General features: G+C 38.8%; 1 protein-coding gene across 2 annotated transcripts in view; it reads left to right on the top strand.

The window, feature by feature from the left end:
* The window catches only part of rab11fip4b (RAB11 family interacting protein 4 (class II) b), a 44463-nt gene that overhangs the window by 17777 nt on the left and 7330 nt on the right, over window positions 1–19356 (top strand). For both annotated transcript variants that reach the window (XM_077199016.1, XM_077199015.1), the window contains exons 2-6: window positions 8402–8618; window positions 8792–8980; window positions 14522–14650; window positions 16323–16358; window positions 18236–18335. In XM_077199016.1, coding sequence (XP_077055131.1) covers window positions 8402–8618; window positions 8792–8980; window positions 14522–14650; window positions 16323–16358; window positions 18236–18335 — 671 coding nt within the window. The remainder of the gene's footprint in view (window positions 1–8401; window positions 8619–8791; window positions 8981–14521; window positions 14651–16322; window positions 16359–18235; window positions 18336–19356) is intronic.

The following is a 19356-nucleotide window of genomic DNA, read 5'->3' as shown; positions in this document are numbered from 1 at the left end:
GGGTGTTGATTATTATATCTAAAAAATAAATAGCATCTACATTTAGGCTCTGTTAACCTTTAATGTTATAGTAATGTGCGGCTCCCTAGTTTACAGCATTAGCAGATTTTTAATCCTTGCAAAACATTTAATTGTAATTGAATTAATTTAAAGACAAAGACACCATTTTTTCATTAAACCACTGTTTAAATTTTTTTTTTTAGCTTTCTAAACCGAACCGAACCGAGATGTCAAAACCGTGGGAAAACCGACAGATTTGTGTATCGTTACACCCCTACTTTTTATGATTTAATCCAAATATATTATCAAAAACGGTGGTAATCAAATGTAAATTTAAACTTGTGTCTTTTTATTTTTTGGGGAAGTGCTGCAAAAACAGATTTACTAAATTAAACCATGGACAAAAAAAAAATATTCCTTTAAATAATGTTCAAATAAAATGTATTATTATTGTTGTTATTATTATTATTTTGAGAAGTAGGCTACGTTCAATTGTATGCCTACAATAGTAATATATTTCTGTCATAATTTCTCCTAGTAAAACCGAACTTTTATTTTGACGGGTTGTAGTGAAGACCTGTTTCAAAGTGTATTTGACAATGGTTTTTCTCAAATAAAATTATGAAAATGCTCATTAGGCGTTCTCTCAGAGCAGCTCTGGAAATGTTCATGTATTCATATCCTCAAATTGTTTGTGAGACGCTGAAAACACCATGAACGTCACGAGTACTTCAGTATGTAGTAGACAAACGCAGCTCAGCAGAACAAATAGGGTTATATATTTACATGCAGTATTTTTGTGCTTAGCTTAAATATTCACAGACCATGTCGCGATTGGATTTATTCTACTTTCCATGTATTCATCCATCCATTATTTTGCATGTTTTACGTGACATCTGCATTAAGTGAATTCCATTTTCATGACTGGATTCCGGGATTCCCTTTGCATCACGTAAATCGGGACATACCTTTATCTGCAGGAGGGATGGTGTCCTATATCCTCTTTTTGCAGCCACTTTGCGTCCACATTTTTTGCAAATTGGATATCTATCCTCGAGGACAACCAGGCTTTTTTTCTACTTTTCATACTGGCCATAATTCGCTTGGCGCTTTGCTTTCAGCTTCAGCTGGGCGTCACCTTTTTTGCGCGTTTGTTCTCCCGCCCTTCAATCAATTCAGTAGTTTCCTGAGTGTGTGATTTTTTTTTTTTTTTTTTTTTTTTTTTCCTTGTATTATTATTTTCTACTCAGTAACGGATATGATTTCAAATGTAACGAAGGAAAATACTTCAAAGAAAACGTACTTAAGTAAAAGTAAAAGTACAGATTTTAAAAACTACATTTAAAAAGTAGAAGTACACAAAAAAACTACTCAATTATATAACGTGAGTAAATGTAATTCGTTACTTTCCACCTCTGGTCTAAATACATGCTAGAACCTTTTTTGTTTTTCGTTTACTTCCTTTTTACTTCAGTATACAGTAGCAAATATACAGTGGTGCTCAGAATTAATGGCACCCCTGGTAAATATGATCAAAAATGGCTGTAAAAAATAAATCTCCGTTGTTTATCCTTTTGATCTTTCATTCAAAAAATTTGCAAAATCTAACCTTTCATTGTTGTAAAAGAATTGAAAGTGGGGGGTAAATCACATTATGAAATAAATTCTTTTCTCCAAAACACACTGGCCATAATTATTGGCTCCCTGTCATTAAGTACTTTTTGCAACCTCCTTTTTGGCAAGATAATAGCTCTGAGTTTTCTTCTATAATGCCTGATAAGTTTGGAGAACACCTGACAAGAGATCAGAGACCATTCCTCCATACAGAATCTCTCCAGATCCTTCAGATTCACAAGTTCATGTTGGTGCTTCTTCTCTTCAGTTTACCCCGCTCATTTTCTAGGGTTCAGTTTAGGGGACTGGGACGGTCATGGCAGAAGAATCAATTTGTGTTCAGTTACCCATTTTTGTATTGATTTTGATGTTTGTTTTGGACCGTTGTCCTAATGGAAGATCCAACCACGGCCCATTATAAGATTTCTAGCAGAGGCAGTCAGGTTTTGATTTTTTATCTGTTGGTATTTGCTGGAATCCATAATACCATGTATCTGAACAAGATGTCCAGGATCTCCAGCAAAAAAATAGGCCCACAACATATAAGATCCAGCATTATTTTTAACCGTAGACATGGGGTAATTTTTATCCCTGTTTGCACCAAACACATCTGGTGGGTTTGCTGCCAAAAAGCCCTTTTTTGTTTCATCTGACCATAGAATCCGGTCCCTTCTGAAGTTCCAGTCATGTCTGACAACTGAATATGCTGGAGTTTGTTTTTGGACGAGCCAGGAGGATTTTTCTTGAAACACTCCCAAACAAAATGTGGTGATGTAGGGGTTGTTTGATATATTTTTTTAGGCTTTCTGACCCTCAAGTAATCTCTACAATTCTCCATCTGTGATCCTTGAAGTGTCTTCAAACTTTCCTCCTCACCGTCCATTAAGGCAATACACACTCATCTAAAGGATTATTAGGAACACCTGTTCAATTTCTCATTAATGCAATTATCTAATCAACCAATCACATGGCAGTTGCTTCAGTGCATTTAGGGGTGTGGTCCTGGTCAAGACAATCTCCTGAACTCCAAACTGAATGTCAGAATGGGAAAGAAAGGTGATTTAAGCAATTTTGAGCGTGGCATGGTTGTTGGTGCCAGACGGGCCGGTCTGAGTATTTCACAATCTGCTCAGTTACTGGGATTTTCATGCACAACCATTTCTAGGGTTTACAAAGAATGGTGTGAAAAGGGAAAAACATCCAGTATGCGGCAGTCCTTTGGGCGAAAATGCCTTGTTGATGCTAGAGGTCAGATGAGAATGGGCCGACTGATTCAAGCTGATAGAAGAGCAACTTTGACTGAAATAACCACTCGTTACAACCGAGGTATGCAGCAAAGCATTTGTGAATCCACAACACGCACAACCTTGAGGCGGATGGGCTACAACATCAGAAGACCCCACCGGGTACCACTCATCTCCACTACAAATAGGAAAAAGAGGCTACAATTTGCAAGAGCTCACCAAAATTGGACAGTTGAAGACTGGAAAAATGTTGCCTGGTCTGATCAGTCTCGATTTCTGTTGAGATGATAGAGTCAGATTTTGGCGTAAACAGAATGAGAACATGGATCCATCATGCCTTGTTACCACTGTGCAGGCTGGTGGTGGTGGTGTAATGGTGTGGGGGATGTTTTCTTGGCACACTTTAGCACACTTGGTGCCAATTGGGCATTGTTTAAATGCCACGGCCTACCTGAGCATTGTTTCTGACCATGTCCATCCCTTTATGGCCACCATGTACCCATCCTCTGATGGCTACTTCCAGCAGGATAATGCACCATGTCACAAAGCTCGAACAATTTCAAATTGGTTTCTTGAACATGACAATGAGTTCACTGTACTAAAATGGCCCCCACAGTCACCAGATCTCAACCCAATAGAGCATCTTTAGGATGTGGTGGAACGGGAGCTTCGTGCCCTGGATGTGCATCCCACAAATCTCCATCAACTGCAAGATGCTATCCTATCAATATGGGCCAACATTTCTAAAGAGCGCTTTCAGCACCTTGTTGAATCAATGCCACGTAGAATTAAGGCACTTCTGAAGGCGAAAGGGGGTCAAACACAGTATTAGTATGGTGTTCCTAATAATCCTTTAGGTGAGTGTAGACACGCATCCTCTTTCTGGCAGATTCGTAACATCTTTAGTTGATTGGAACTTCTTAATTATTGCCCTGATGGTCAAAATGGGGATTTTCAATTCTTTAGCTATTTTCCTACAGTCACTTTCTAGTCTGTAATGCTCAACAATCTTTTGATGCACATCATTGGTTTTACTCATTGTGATGGATGATTAAGGGAATTTGGCCTTTGTGTTTCCACATATTTAAACTCCTGTGAAACAAGAAGTCATGGCTGGACAATTTAATGTTCCTAGTCATCCTGGTGTGCTAAAAAAAAGTAAATATTAATGGGAATATACTTCAGAGATATTTTAATTCTAGGGGTGCCAATAATTGTGGCCAACATGTTTTGTAGAAAAACATTTATTTCATAATGTGATTTTTTCCCCCCTCCATTTTCAATTATTCTACTGCAATGCTAGGTTAGATTTTGCGCAAATTTTTTGAATGAAAGCTCAAAAGGATAAACAATGCAGATTTATTTTTTACAGCCATTTTTGATCATATTTACCAGGGGTGCCATTAATTCTGAGCACCACTGTATGGCAAAGACACATGTTCATATTATAATTTTTGTTTGAAGCATTATAATTACCAAAAATTATCTGTTTAAAATTTTACATTTTATCAACTTGAATGATGAAGGTTAAATGTGTCAACGGACAACTTCGATATTTGAGTTCAAACCAGGGAAGTTATTCTAAAACTAAATTTTAAGTTATGATAGCTAATTGCAACAATAATTTTTACAGTGCATTTGTGTAATTAAACTTTTGACACAAAACCTCATAAGTTCTTGAGATATGGTGACTGTGTAAACTAATGATCTTAGCCAAGAGTGTATACACTATAGTGCTGTTGTACATTTGACACATTTGACTTGCTTTGATTCACAATTGTGCCTTTAGTGAGTAAAGCAGCCTGGTGAGGATTGCTAAATTCTCTTGACAGTGAGCAGTTAAATAGAGCTCATGATTATAAGGTGGAAATGAGAACAGGGCGCTGGGGCTCTTCAGTTCAAGGGCGAACATGAGATGTCACACTCCAAAAAGGGTCTAGGAGACCCTGATGTACGCAATTTATTCTGAAGTCGCCTTTAGTTGCACCCATTCTGCCCTGGGGAAGGATAATATTTTTTATAATTTCTCCTTGGTGATATTGCATGAGTGTACCTTCCTAGATTCTGTTTTTGTAGTTCATGTAATTACCTGACTAAACCAGTTTGTTGTTTTTGGATCCGTGTTTCGCAAAATGGATCGATACTTCTCCAAGAATGATGTAAGAGGCAGGTGGAGAGGTTTGTCATATAAGCTTACTCTTCCTACTCGTATTTCATCCTAGTATTGTGTTTGAATCCGCACTTATAAATTTTCTTTTCCTGTTCACTTCAGCTGGTTAAGTCATTTCATAAATGGATGGCACGCTTGCTTTCTGTCTAAAATAGGCCCTTACTTACTGTACATGTGCAGCAAGCCTTATTTAGTTTAACTCTCTGTACTCATGAAACAGCTGCCCACAGTGGCCTTGAAACCCATTAAAGTATTATATTTTGGCTGCTGGGTGGTAGGTTTGTGTATTCATAATGCATCTACGTTAAGTCCTTGACTAGACAATCAGTCATTGCTATTTCACAATTTCTCAGTCCTTAACAACATTGTGTTTGTATTGAAAATAGCTTTAGATATTTTACTCAATGACAGCTGGGAAAGATGAGAATATAAAAGATGTCGAAGTGGCCAACATATTAGTGTGTCCGTGATTTAAAGATCATTTAAGGATTATAAAATCTTTTATAACTTACAAAAACACAAAATGTTTCACCTTTCGTACCTATTTCTTCATGTTGGTTTTATATTGTTCTGTATTTTTATTATACAATTTAATAAAGTTTATTGGCTTTAAACATATGTAATGTGTTTTTACAATCAAAGTAAAAACGCTTTACATTTAGTTTTTTTTTTAATTAGCCTAGCTTATTTATTCATAACCTGAAATAATCTTGCTTCTTGAAAAAAAGAAAGAAGTAAAATTATGTGATATTTCAAGGTATTGACCTTGACGCACAGCCATGTCTGTTTTATGTTTTTGTTTTGTTTTTCAGCAGCCGCCAATATCCTCGTGGGCAGCACTCCGACATGTATGGTTGCACTTATTTTCTTTTCTTTTTTTTAAGGAGATGCTACTCCTGGTCGTTCATATGTTTATTGTTTTCATCCTGTCATGGTTATTTGAAGTGGCCTCGTGCTCTGTTTACCAACTGGTTTCAGTTGAACGAAGAAAACAGCAGAAAGTTTAACATAAATCGACATCATAACCTGCACAATTGTTAATTGTGTAAAGTCATGTAAGGTCTTAGAAGTTCATAAAGAACATGTTTTCAGACAGCATTTCAGACCTTTCCATATTGTCTTTTACATATTGTCCATTGCACTGTAAAATGCGAACTTAACAGCTTTTGCCAGGCAAGCACTGAACTTTTATGCATTTTCCACAAATGCATATTAATGCTTTCATAGTTTTAGACCGTTCACTTTCTAGCTTTACAAATGGATGTTGCTGTCCTTTATGTAAGAGCTTCCTGCATGGCTTTGAATGTCATGTTTCAAGCTGCGGTGTGTTGTGTGCATTTATAATCAGGTGCTCAAATATGGGTAATCATACCCTGCTGAGACAGTCAATGATCATTTTTTGTGGAGGAGGAGATCTATTCACAAATAGAAGAGCACATAATTACCTCAGTTTTGTGCCCTGATTTGATTTTGTCCTTTGCAACGAAATGTGAGAGAGTATGAAAGAGAAAAATGTGTGTCTCTGTGTCTCTCTCTCTCTCTGTGTGTGTGTGTGTGTGTGTGTGTGTGTGTGTGTGTGTGTGTGTGTGTGTGTGTGTGTGTGTGTGTGTGTGTGTGTGTGTGTGTGTGTGTGTGTGTGTGTGTGTGTCTGTGTGTGTGTGTGTCTGTGTGTGTGTGTGTGTGTGTGTGTGTGTGTGTCTCTCTGTGTGTGTGTGTGTGTCTCTGTGTGTGTGTTTGTGTGTGTGTGTGTCTGTGTGTGTGTGTGTGTGTGTGTCTGTGTGTGTGTCTGTGTGTCTCTCTGTGTGTGTCTCTGTGTGTGTGTGTGTGTGTGTGTTTCTCTGTGTGTGTGTGTGTGTGTGTGTGTGTGTGTGTGTGTGTCTGTCTCTGTGTGTCTGTCTCTGTGTGTGTGTGTGTGTGTGTGTGTGTGTGTGTGTGTGTGTGTGTGTGTGTGTGTGTGTGTGTGTGTGTCCGTCCGTCCGTCCGTCCGTCCGTCCGTCCGTCCGTCCGTCCGTCCACTCGCTGATCAAGCACCCTGACCACACACACTGGCATTTTGTATCCCTACCCCCTTCATGTTCAGCACAGCAGAATACTAAAAAGCACTTTTTTTCTTTCTCTCACATTCACACCCGCCTGCTGTGTGATCAACTTACAAAAGTGACTGTTAGTTGTAGAGCCAGTTTTGTAAACCACAGAAGCAGTGTCTGATTGATGCAAAATTGGGAAGAGAATGCGCTATGCTTTCCCAGTTCTGTCCATTCTTTTGTGTTTTCTTTTTGTGGTCCTATCGTGGCTGACTATGTAGATATTCCTTTCAAAATTTTTAATATAGGAACATTTAATATTATTTCTGATGATAACTTAATTCAATCTAATCAAAGTCATTGGATCCAATAAAAAAACATGACTGTGTATTAAGTCTCTTAAAATATCTGATAGATTGAACTGTTAGGGTTAATTTAGGTAGTAAAACATCATGTACAAAAACATAATAATATTTATTAACAAATTATATTTACTCAAATTAATAATAATAATAAAATTATTAATTCATGATATTTGTTTTAAAAAATAAAAATAAAACCGAATTTTTCTTTTTTTTACTTTGAATCACATAGGCCTACTGTATGTAAAAAAACCTTTTGGAAAATAATTAAGATGTTACCCCCCCCCCCCCCTTTTTTTTACCATGCCATTTTTAGAGTTTTTACGTGTATATGTTGTAAATAAAAGTTTTTTAAAACTATGTGAAACAAACATGAACACGAGGTATATTGCTAAGAAGTTTGCACATGTATTTAACACTCGATTTTAAAAAGATTCTCCAGTCACAAATGTTACTAATATATAGCTGCACCATTCAGATTAACTGTTAGTATCCATGGTCTCTGCAGAGACACCAAAATATTTTTGTGGTTAGATAAATGCAGTTGTCACACAGAATTGTTTTTGGATAACACTTTATTTCAATAGCCAACTTTAAACATTCTACTAACCATAAGTAACTTTGCAACTACATGTCAACTTCCAGTCATTAGAGTCATTATCTCCTTAATACTGCCCGCCCCCCAAAATGGCCGCCCACTTTGTGGGTCCTGGTGCCGACCCAGTCCCCCAACAGACATCCTACTGAATATAAGTAACATTGCAAGTCAACTTATTCTACTAACACTAACCATAATCTAATAGTCTACTCTATTAAGTTTCTTTTAGTTAGTAAAATGTATATAGAAGACTTTGGAAATTAAGTGTAACCGAGATTTTATCTCTGAAAGACATCAATAAGTCTGTGATATTTTCAGAATGGTTTCTGTTCTTATTAGGTGTTGTGCTGTGACTATTCTTACAGTTTAATCTCTTTTGCTTTTGACAGAAAAATCAGGACAGGACGGGCTACAGTCATCAATGTCCATCCAGGAGTGCCTAGATGGCCCAATGCTTGAGGATGAGGAGGGTGAGGAAGGCAGAGGGGTGGAGAGAGAGTCAGACAGAGACAGTGCAGTAGACAGCGCTCAGTCATCTGTGATCTCAAATGGAGGGAGAACTGGAGAAAAAGAGGAAGGGATTGGGCTTTGCCTCCCAGGAGAAAAGTGAGTGCTTTTATTTTAGTTTACTTTTTATTATCGTTTTCTCAATATACATAAGGCTGAATTTATTGATTTGTAAAGGAATGCGTGAACGGAATAATAATTGCTTTCTTAAGTGGGGGAAAAAAACCTACAGTCAAAGCCTAAAGCGCACAAAAAATCTCTCATTGTTGCAGGTTTAGTCAGATGTGTAATCGCTCAGAGACTTCTGATCAATCTACACATTCATCTGCCTCATTAAATGAGGAGCAGTTTGAGGACTATGGAGAACGAGAGGATGGAGAATACACTCCTAGCAACCCCTGTCCAGACGATGAGATCCGCATTAATGGATGCTCCGATCTGGGCTCCTCTGTATCCTCCAGGTAAGTGTGTGTCTATGTGTGTGTTTCTCTCTCTGACTGGCCCTAGGTCTGCTTTCAGACGGATTTACTTTAAAATGAAAGAATAATTAGTTAAGAAATCCAGATATCAGCCTTCATTACTGAGGATTTTTTTCAGAAACTCTATTAGTGGATAGAACGGTCTGACTGTGGGAAACTTCCTCACTCAAACAGCACTATGATGCTTTTTAGGGCTGACACTATCCACATTTTTTTTTGTTTTTTTTAACAGAGTAGAAAGTAGAATATTGTTTTGTTAACCAAATAGACTTTATTTTCTTTTCTCTTTAATAATAAAAGGGGAAACATTTTACCTTTTCCTGTCTGTTCAGCCATTATATGTCTGTTTTTTTAACATGTAAGAAAGTAGATGTTTGTTTGTAGAATATATTAAATGAAATGTAGTAAATATCAAAAGGAAAGAGAATATGCTGATTTTTAAGATGCATTATAGTGATTGCAACCCTGTACCTAATTTCTAAGTGCTTAAAGTGACTGTGTTACAACTCACTTCCTGTTACAACCATCCCCTGATCCTCACTATACAAATATTTTCTTTGGAAGTTCCAAAGAAAAAATGTAATACGGACAATGGGTCTCATTCACTAAGAATGGGTACGCACAAATTTGTGCGTAAAATGTGGGTATGAACAAATCACGATTCACCACAAATTTTGAGTTTATTTTTAAATTAATAATTTTAATAAATTTATTTAAATTTACGAAAAAATATAGAAACAACTGAAACCACACGTACGCAAAAAGTACTTACTCTAAACGGCCGGTCTCATCCTAACACGACTATAATCATATCGACGTATGCTGCATTAATTGTATTATATAATCCATATATAAAATTATTAAAATGTATTTAAGATTAAATAGGCTACATTCCATCATATACAGTTAAAGAGTAAGAAAAGCTGACTTATAGCTGCAAGGTTTCTCTGAATAACACAGATATACATATTAGTGGCTAATGATAGGTCTGTATAAAAGGTGTTTATTGTGAGAACTGGTGAGAATTGCACACTTGGCATTGCTCAAGGATCTGGCAATAGCGTGTCTGCAAACAGCGCCAAGTTTGACGAGAGTGACGAAAGGCTGTAAGGAAATTGTGAGGAAAGCCTTATATGGAGATGGTTTGTGTTTTATGCAAATGACTAACTTCGTGCACACTCATTTAGAATAGGCTAATCCGAATACACTAACATCATGTTTCTCATTTATAAAACTGTGCATAGGATCCTTACTTAAAGTGTACGTGTGCCCGAAAGCTAAAAATGGTGTACGGCAAAAAATATTCAGACTTATAAAACCGCGTCTACGCCAGAACTTGCGCAAAATTCCCTTTATAAATCGATGGGTTACTTAACGTAATCCCGGGTTCTTTGATAACGGAGTGAGGTGTTTCACTTTGGGGATCGATTTGGGTGTGACCAACTACGGAAGCTCCTATGCCACCACATCTGTCTTTGACAGACAGGTCGACCTGAGATCAGGCTCCGGCCCCACCTATATCATAAAAACCCTGACAGCTCACTTCCTTGGGCACCACTCTGATGGCTCGTTTGTCTAAAAGAGTGTCTATCTGAGTTTGTCGAAAAGAGTGTCGGCCGTCAGGACGCGAGCTGATTCTCCTTCGGCCACTGAGACTATCATACCATTGAATCTGGGTGGTTTCATGGCAAATTGAAGTCTGTATACCTGTGTAATCGTTTTTACAAACCACGGATGAGCTGCGCATGCGCGCCAACTGAGTATGCGAGCCGAGAGAGGTCCCCTGTATACTTCCCCATCGTGGGTGCGCTTTGATGACTCCATTGCAGTTTCTGCGCTGACCCCTTCTGATGGAGCGTGCGCTCCCTCCAGCGGTGAGGGTAGGGATACACGTTTCAATCTTTGGATTTTTTTGCAATCTATCGCCCTCAGCTGTCTGCCTGGCTGCGATAGTGAAACATTTATTGTTGCGTTTATTGAATTCGGGGAGATAGCCGTTAGCTTGGATGCAATAATGCATTCTTTATTAAACATTCCCCTGAACTGATGGGCGAAAACCCTGGGTGAGTGCTTGGTGACACTGGTGAACATTCTGAAGTTGATAACGTGCAGTGCGTGCCTTTACTGAACTCAGAATGACAGGGCTGGACCCCTTCCTTCTCTTTGCGGGCGGAAAGAGAAGTGCAGGGGATCATTCGCGTGCCAGGTCGCACACTTCTTCCGTTCCTCAGGGTTGGGCAGGCGGTTCTTCCCCCATGGTCCGGAGCCATAAGATCTCGGGCGATGGCCAGATCATTGTCAGCTGGGAGCCGGTCTCATATTCCTTGCCCCCGTCTGTCTCCCTCTCGCAGCAGCGGCTGCTGCAAAGCCCGGCCGTGCTGGCTGAGAGGGTTGCTGCCTGCTTGCGTGGTAAACAGAGGTTAAAAGCTTCATCCTCTTGTTTCCTGAGGTTGTTGGTCTCTCTCATTTTCTCGAGAGCTGGTCCGAACAGGGCCTTGGTTGGGTTGAACGCTGCGTCCATCAACTCTGCTTTGTGAGCGTCGCTCAATCCTGACAGGTTTAGCCATAACGCTCTCTCACCTGAAACGGCCAGGCCCATCACATGGCCACAGCCCTGAACCGCGCCACGGGAAGAGCGGAGAATTAGATCATTCACCACACATATCTCGTCCCAGAGTGCTGGGTTCGGCACTCCCATGTCTAGTTGTCGCCCCATCTCCTCCAAAATCTCTGCCTGGTACGCTGACAGTAAAGTCACCGCGTTCAGCGAGCACACTGACTGCTTCGCATACTTGTACATCCTCTGATAAACGGACGCTGTCAGAAGTTCCATCTTGCTAGGCAGCGAAATTTGGGATGAGGCAGAAATAGAGCGTCGATTCGGATGGAGATGATAGGCCACTGAAGACTCTGTCGCTCGGGGTCCTTCCAGCCCCAGCTCTCGCATTCCTTGGATCTCCAGCTTAGAACATCCCTTGGTCGGGAGCTTGCTCTTAAAGGGGCTAACCCAAAGGCGGGACATCTCTTTCATACACGCCAGCACGGCGGGTAGGAGTTGTCTCATTGTGGTTTGAGCAGGCGGTAGCCTTTTTCTGTCATAAAGGTCCCTCTCTGCTCCTTCTGCATCCTGCGCCGTGGGCCACGCTAGGCCCAGTTTAGCCGTGTCTTCCTCCTCCTCGTCGTCCATGTCCAAGTCAGAGTTTGCGTCGCCCTCCGCGTCTTCGTCCCCGGCTCCTCCTCCTCGTGTGCGAGAAGGCTATCGAACAGAGGAGGCATACCTGGGGATTGGGCTTCCATCATGTCAGCCCAGCTCGTGGTAGCTCGCTGATGGTCAGTAACCTTAGGTTTCGCGGCAGCTTCAGACAGCCATGGGTCTTGCTGGCTAGCCACCGACATTCTCAGCCTTCTCTCCAAAATTTTCACCAGCATTGACGCACAGTGAATGCATGTTTGCGGGTCCGCAAGGAACGTTTGAGCATGCTTGGCGCCCATACATATAATGCACATGGGGGTTCCTGCCCGTGACGGTTGCTCCACATGACGATGGACACGGGCGGGGTGCTGGCTCCCTGCTTTTCGACTCATTCCCTTTGGCGGGGGTAATGACTGTCGACATAACGACCGTAGAGATAAAGTGTGATTCACTGACTCGTCACAACATGTTAGTCAGATGGTTTACTTGGGGTAGTTATCCCTTTTCACGGCTCGCCTTAACGCATAGAGCCTAAAGATGGCGTGACGCCACTGAAAATACTACCGTTGTGATAATGCACGATAGTCCAAACAGAATAGCTCGCCTTGACGCGGACACTATTCGGATGTGACACTCAACACAGTCCAATCCACGGATGTCGCGTTCGGTGGCGTAATCCAATGACGGTCGGCCTGTTGAACAGTTTAGCGAAAATAAGCGATACAGTTGGACGTGCTGAGAGAGCTTGTTGTATTCCCTCACGGGAAGAAAGCGATAATGACTTTGTTAGGGGTCGACCTGTATGATATAGGTGGGGGCGGAGCCCGATCAAAGACAGACGTGGTGGCATACGAGCTTCCGTAGTTTGTCACGCCCAAAGCGATTCCCATAGTGAAACACCGAGCGAAGTTAGATAAAGAACCATGTGTACACAGATGCGTCTCCTCCCCGAAATAACCATATACGGAGCTTACAACGCCTAGTTTTACTATGCATAATATCTGCATATCATTTGCATATGCATATTCATCTACCATGATACCATGTTTAACGGTACAAGACATTAGGAAAATACGAGATACGGATGTGCCGTCTCATTACATTGCTAAAATAATATTGCTTTGAATAAAAAAATCTAAATAGTATAAAATGCATTTCAGAAAAAGTTTTTCTCAATCTTTTCCATTGGCCAAATAGTATTTTTAATCGTTTTATATATTTAATGGGAACATAGGCGGAGCTTACAACGCCTAGTTTTACTATGCATAATATCTGCATATCATTTGCATATGCATATTCATCTACCATGATACCATGTTTAACGGTACAAGACATTAGGAAAATACGAGATACGGATGTGCCGTCTCATTACATTGCTAAAATAATATTGCTTTGAATAAAAAAATCTAAATAGTATAAAATGCATTTCAGAAAAAGTTTTTCTCAATCTTTTCCATTGGCCAAATAGTATTTTTAATCGTTTTATATATTTAATGGAAACATAGGCCTTATTGATCATTATTTGCACGAAAATATTTTCTCAGACCATAGGTTCTGCTATTATAATGCGCTAAGCAATCCTCACTATTATAACATTAAAACATGCCAGCATGCCACAGGAAAAGTGTTCAAAAGCGTTGCATCAACTACAAATAATTCTATTTATTAGAATATAATTTTTTTTGTAACTTCTCGTTATGATTTCATGTAATTTAAGTGCTTAACTCGTTAATGAGAATGGCATATTTAATCTAAATGTGTTAATCAAATGTAAAACATAGTTTAAATCATTCTTTTATTTATTTTAACTGTTATTGTGAACATGCACTGTATTTATGATTAGGACTCATAATGAAAATTTGAAGTGGTTTTCCTTTATCTGCTGTCAGTCCCTCAGCTCAGCATCGGTGTCGCCAAACTGTTCCGTCTCCAAAATGTTTGTACGAATGGGTCAGAGTTTGCGTGCAGGTGCGCAAATTTACCCATCAACTTTGTTTTTATAAATCACAATTTATGCGTCGATAGTGGCGTACGCCTCTTTCAGGGCCTGTTTTGTGCATACGCAACAGTTATAAACGAGCCTGCAGAATGATGTTAAGAACAAATTCATGTGCGGGTAAAGGTGTTGTGAATTATTTTTCGTGAGAAGTTCTCCTGTGCGTACAAATATGAAATAATCCACGCAATTATTAGTGAATGACTCAATAGTTCTTAAGAAATATACTTGACAAAAAAACTAGGGATGTTTGGATGACATGATGCCTCTATTGGGGAGAACATTGCACTTGCACTTGTGTTCTTATTTTGACCTTCACTCTCACTCCATCCAGTGCTGGTCAGACTCCTCGGAAGATGCGCCGCGCTGGTGACCAGATGGACGTGTTTTGCTCTCAGTGCAGTAAGAGGGTCAGTCTGCTCAATGACCTGGAAAATAGGCTGAAAAACCTCAAAACCAACAGGTACAACATTGACTACAGTTTACATTTGTTATGAAAGATATGAAATACTTTCTCATCCAGAGGGGGTGGTCATACACTGGTTGTGTGCTCATTCTAAGGAAGACTTGGGATTAGAGTTAGCTCTTTGAAACTAAAGTTTAGTGGTTATGGACGTGTCAAATTTCTCTTCAGTAATGTAAAAGGAGTGACCCCTCACATCTGGGAAATAAGCTTTTAGTGGCCTGGAATACACATTAGAGGCTCTCTGGGAGGATTAGAAGTTATTTGTTCTTCATTCTCTTCCCGGGGCCACAATAGACAATATTAAAGCTACAGGGTGATGGAAGCAGGGTTTTCCTCTAGTAGTTAATGTGAGTATATGAGTGCTCTGATATCTTGCTGCAGTCTCTCTGCACCACTAATGATTCGCTCTCTTTTCAATACATCATCCAGCCCACCACTTCAGTGCCCATTAAAGCTTTATTAGCACCTGCACACATCCACACTTTAATCTGTCTCTACGCATTCTTATTTTGCCGTCTCTCGGTGTCTCTTCTTCTTTCTCACTCACATCAATATCCACACATGAAAAAACGGGCAAGCCTTTGGATTCTGATGATTTGTTGAGAATCCGGAGATACAAACAGATCTTCTCTCTTTTCTTCATCACTTCTGGTTTCAAAGATTGTCAGAGAGTTTACTTGAAAATTTTTCTCTTTTGAGGGGGCTTGTAATTAGCCACTCATATCTTGCCTTTCAAAATAAAAGATGAAATAGGAATTAGATGAGATGGAACATGTTGTTTTGGGAAGAGGGCATCAAATAGAAGGGTAAGAAAGAGAAAAAGACAGGATGGGTGGAGGGATAGAGAGGAGGAATGAAAGCTAAATGCTCTGTCAGCAGACTGCTTCAACAAATGCATTAGTTTACACCTCATTCTGTCACTGCTGGAAAAAACTGTCGGCAATAAATCTATGTGTGTGTGTATGAACCGGAGAGAGTTTGTAAATGAATAGTAGTATGTGCTTTACCATATACATTTCTAATTCTTTAAAAACTCTATTTAAAGACTTTTTGTGAGCATTGGTAAGGTTTGAGGTATCTGAACTTGTGTCAAGGCCGACACTATATTCAAATATGTTGTGAGTGAGCCTGGGTTTAAGTGCAATGTCCAAAAATGGAATAAAGCCTATGACACTTTCCACTGATAAGGTACAATTTGGTGTCCCATTATTTTATTAAAAGGTCCTCAAATCCAATTGTTTTGAGATCTATTAACTAGCATGTCTGTATTTTGATCTATCCCACATCAGAGCACTTGACCATCTTGACTCTATCCTATAATTGAAATTATATACAATGTGTTGAATTACTATTCAACTATTTGTTGTACAAATTTATTTTTATATATATTTTTTTAGAAAGAATTAATGTTTAACTGATTTAAAAGAAAGTAACATAATTTGGGAAGAAGTAAATCTTTAACAATGATTTTCTTCATTTTTACACAATTGTAGCATTGGCTGCTTTTGTCAAGGTCAAATATTCAATTATGTTATTATTAAAAAATCATCCAAGTGTTTTACTGAACAGTTGTTAAAAAAAAAGAAGTAAAAAAGGTTCATCAATATCAAACTGAGACTTATACTATGTTTTATATATCTATCTATCTTTTTTCATTTTTTTTTTCCAGCCCGAACAGAAAGATCTCCAGCACTGCATTTGGAAGGTAGGTCACTCCATATCACTCATTGTTTGTTTGTGTAGTCTATGCTGCTGTTAATCATTATCATGTTTCCATCTCCCTCACTGCTATGACTGAGCACCACCTGTGGTTTAATAAGTGTTATGTGAATTTGTGGAGTCATATCATCAACTTCCCTTCCCAAATTGTCTTCACCTCGTGATTAAATATGAACATGTCAATTCTAATCTAATTTTTTAAAAATGATTTTAGTGAAATTGTAGACTCCAAATTTAAGTAAACTGAAGATTTCACAATAGAGGGGAAAAAGGGGGCGTGGATCATTAGATTTATGTGTGCTCCAGACCAGTATCTGCAAAGGTTTGTGGTATAATGTATCCCAAAAACCCCTCCGTAAAGTCACACCAAATCAGAAATTTGTTCCTCATATCAAAACAAAGAAATATAGGGTGAAATCTGTTATTTGTGATAATTAGAACAATGTTTGTGACAAAGTTAGGGTTATATTAAGCTAGAGTTAATTATTGCAGATAATATATATCCTATAAATATTAAGTATCAAGAATATAAATATTAAGTATCAAAAATATATATCATCAATGTATGCATTATTTTTTTTGTCAAAATCAAGAGTCAAGTCAAGAATATATAGATTTTGACCGAAAATTGATGCACCTCTTGATGGAAATAACATCACAACATTTATTTCCATCAAGAAATGCATCAATTTTTGGTCAAGGTCTTGTATTGACAATGACAATTGGTTTTCTAATCCTGGGTTACTGGCGATGATGTGTCTTCCTACATGGTTGTTTAAGAAACAAAAAGCTACACACTCTATTAATTAGGGTTAGAAGAACTGTTCCCCAACATATAACATACTAGAAACATAATAATCACTGCAATAATGATCCTTAAGTATTTGCCTATTTAAATCCAAACAGTGACTTTTTTTGGGGTCCGGGCCGTGCAGTATATACATATATATTCATTTATACAACATTCATTTCTTGATGGAAATAAATGTTGTGATATATATATATATGGTCTAGACAGTTCTCTTGTGTTTAATTGTAAGAATCTGATCAAATGTTGTGTGGGAGTGTAAACGCTGGGTGGCAAAAATTGTGTGGGTGAATGGCAGTTTTTCTTGTCCCTTTGGCAACCAGTCTCCTACTCTAAATCACAGTGACAAGATGAAAATGGCCTGCCAAAGCTGACCTGAGTGCAAGAGAGAGGGAAAGCAGAGCTAGAGAGGGAGAGACCAATGTGTGTAATTTGTATAATGTATTTTCATGTGTGAAGTCATTGCTTTAATGACAATGACGGATGTAAAACAAAGTGACAACCAATACCCGACTCTGCAGAAGTGAGAATGTGTATTTGTATACACGCACGTTAACGGCTCTCAGAGCCTAATGTAAGTGGGACAAGAGAATAGTGTTCATGCCTGCACATGCGCATGTGTCTTTTAGACAAGTACTTTTTGGTTCTGTGTGGGTGGGTGAACTGGATCGGGCACTGCTCCAGCTCTCATAATGCCTCTGCTGGTCAGTGCCTTCTCTCGCTTGTAACTGCAGTGCTCCTAAAGATGCACAGGCATTGAATGTAGATTCATAGAACGGATGGGTTCAGTGATGCAATATGGGCAGCATAGTTTGCAAGTATTGATGCTGCAGTGTAGTCCAATCCATCCATGGAACTGAGCAGAGAGGTAAGTGGGATGTTCCTCTTACAAAATTTAGCTGTCAGCATGGGATCTGAATGCTGAGGGTACACAAAATGAACTGGTTTGTGTGATAAATCAAAATATAATTGCCTTATGTCTTATTGCAATCCATGATAGTATTCTATGATTAAATTGTTCCTGTTTTTGTTTTGTGTGCATCTGGGTCCAACAGGCAGCTGTTCCACAACAGTAACCTCAGCAGTAGTCACGGCAGCACAGAGGATTTGTTCAATGACAGCATTGACTCCTGTGAAATAGACATTACTGAGAAGGTAAAATCCCCTTACAGCACACTCAACTACTTCCTGATCATAGTCCAAAGATTGCATTGGTGAAGCGGTTTTCACAGGAGTGTCTTTTTAAACGCATGTTTAGTACTGATCTCTGCTCACAAAATCACATCCGTATATGTGTTAGCTTCTTAATGCAGGGGGTCAAATGGGTCCAGATGATGCTGATACTTGAATTGGCTTTTGTCTGTATCTGGGTGTTGCTTCAACTTTGTGCACTTTTATGTCCCATGGTTTGATTTAATTAACACATTTTAGAACTTTTCTTTTTGTTGCCAAAACATTTTTTTCTACTGCTTTTTAATTGCGTTTAAGTGCATAAATGTTTAATATTTTTATTAAACTTATTACCATTTAAGGGAATAAAGAAAAAGAAAGGTCCTATTGTGTTTGTGAAATAATCAATTTAAAGTATTTGTAAATACATTTTTTATTTTAAAGTATGCACACATTACCGTTCACTGAAGATCATGTGGTGCTAGTTTTAACAATGAAAGAATGCCTGGTGTAAGTATATTAACGTTTAATAATTGACAACTGTTTTGAATAGAAAATATGCTATCATTTCCATGATTCATGCTGACTGAATATGACTTTCAGACTTTCGACTTTCAGACTATGAATGAAGCCCTGCCTTTAATAATTTTGGCGATGCGTAATGGAGTGCTACAGAGCAGTATCAAGAATATCAAATACATTGCAGTGAAATATCTCTTATTTGCATCTATAGTTTATTGGCTATTATGACAAGATCGCAAAAGTGTAGAATGCGCAAAACAGATCTTCAGCGCAGCAACTCCATAAACCTCTGATTAGCCGTTCCGTTCAACAGACGTCTGTGATTGGCTACAATGCTCAACACCTCAAAAGAACGTTGCAAGTACCTTTGATACAAAGGGAGAGAATTTTTATATAATCCTGTAAAATGCACTTGTCACCATTAGGTAGATGCGGACGCTGTAATCGTATTCACAATTATTTTTCAGATTAATTTAAGATCTAT

The sequence above is a fragment of the Siphateles boraxobius genome, unplaced genomic scaffold, assembly GCF_051911475.1.
Source record: "Siphateles boraxobius isolate OS27281-9 unplaced genomic scaffold, OSU_SipBor_1 41, whole genome shotgun sequence".
Lineage (NCBI taxonomy): Eukaryota > Metazoa > Chordata > Actinopteri > Cypriniformes > Leuciscidae > Siphateles > Siphateles boraxobius.
This window is presented reverse-complemented; position numbering and strand designations above follow the sequence as displayed.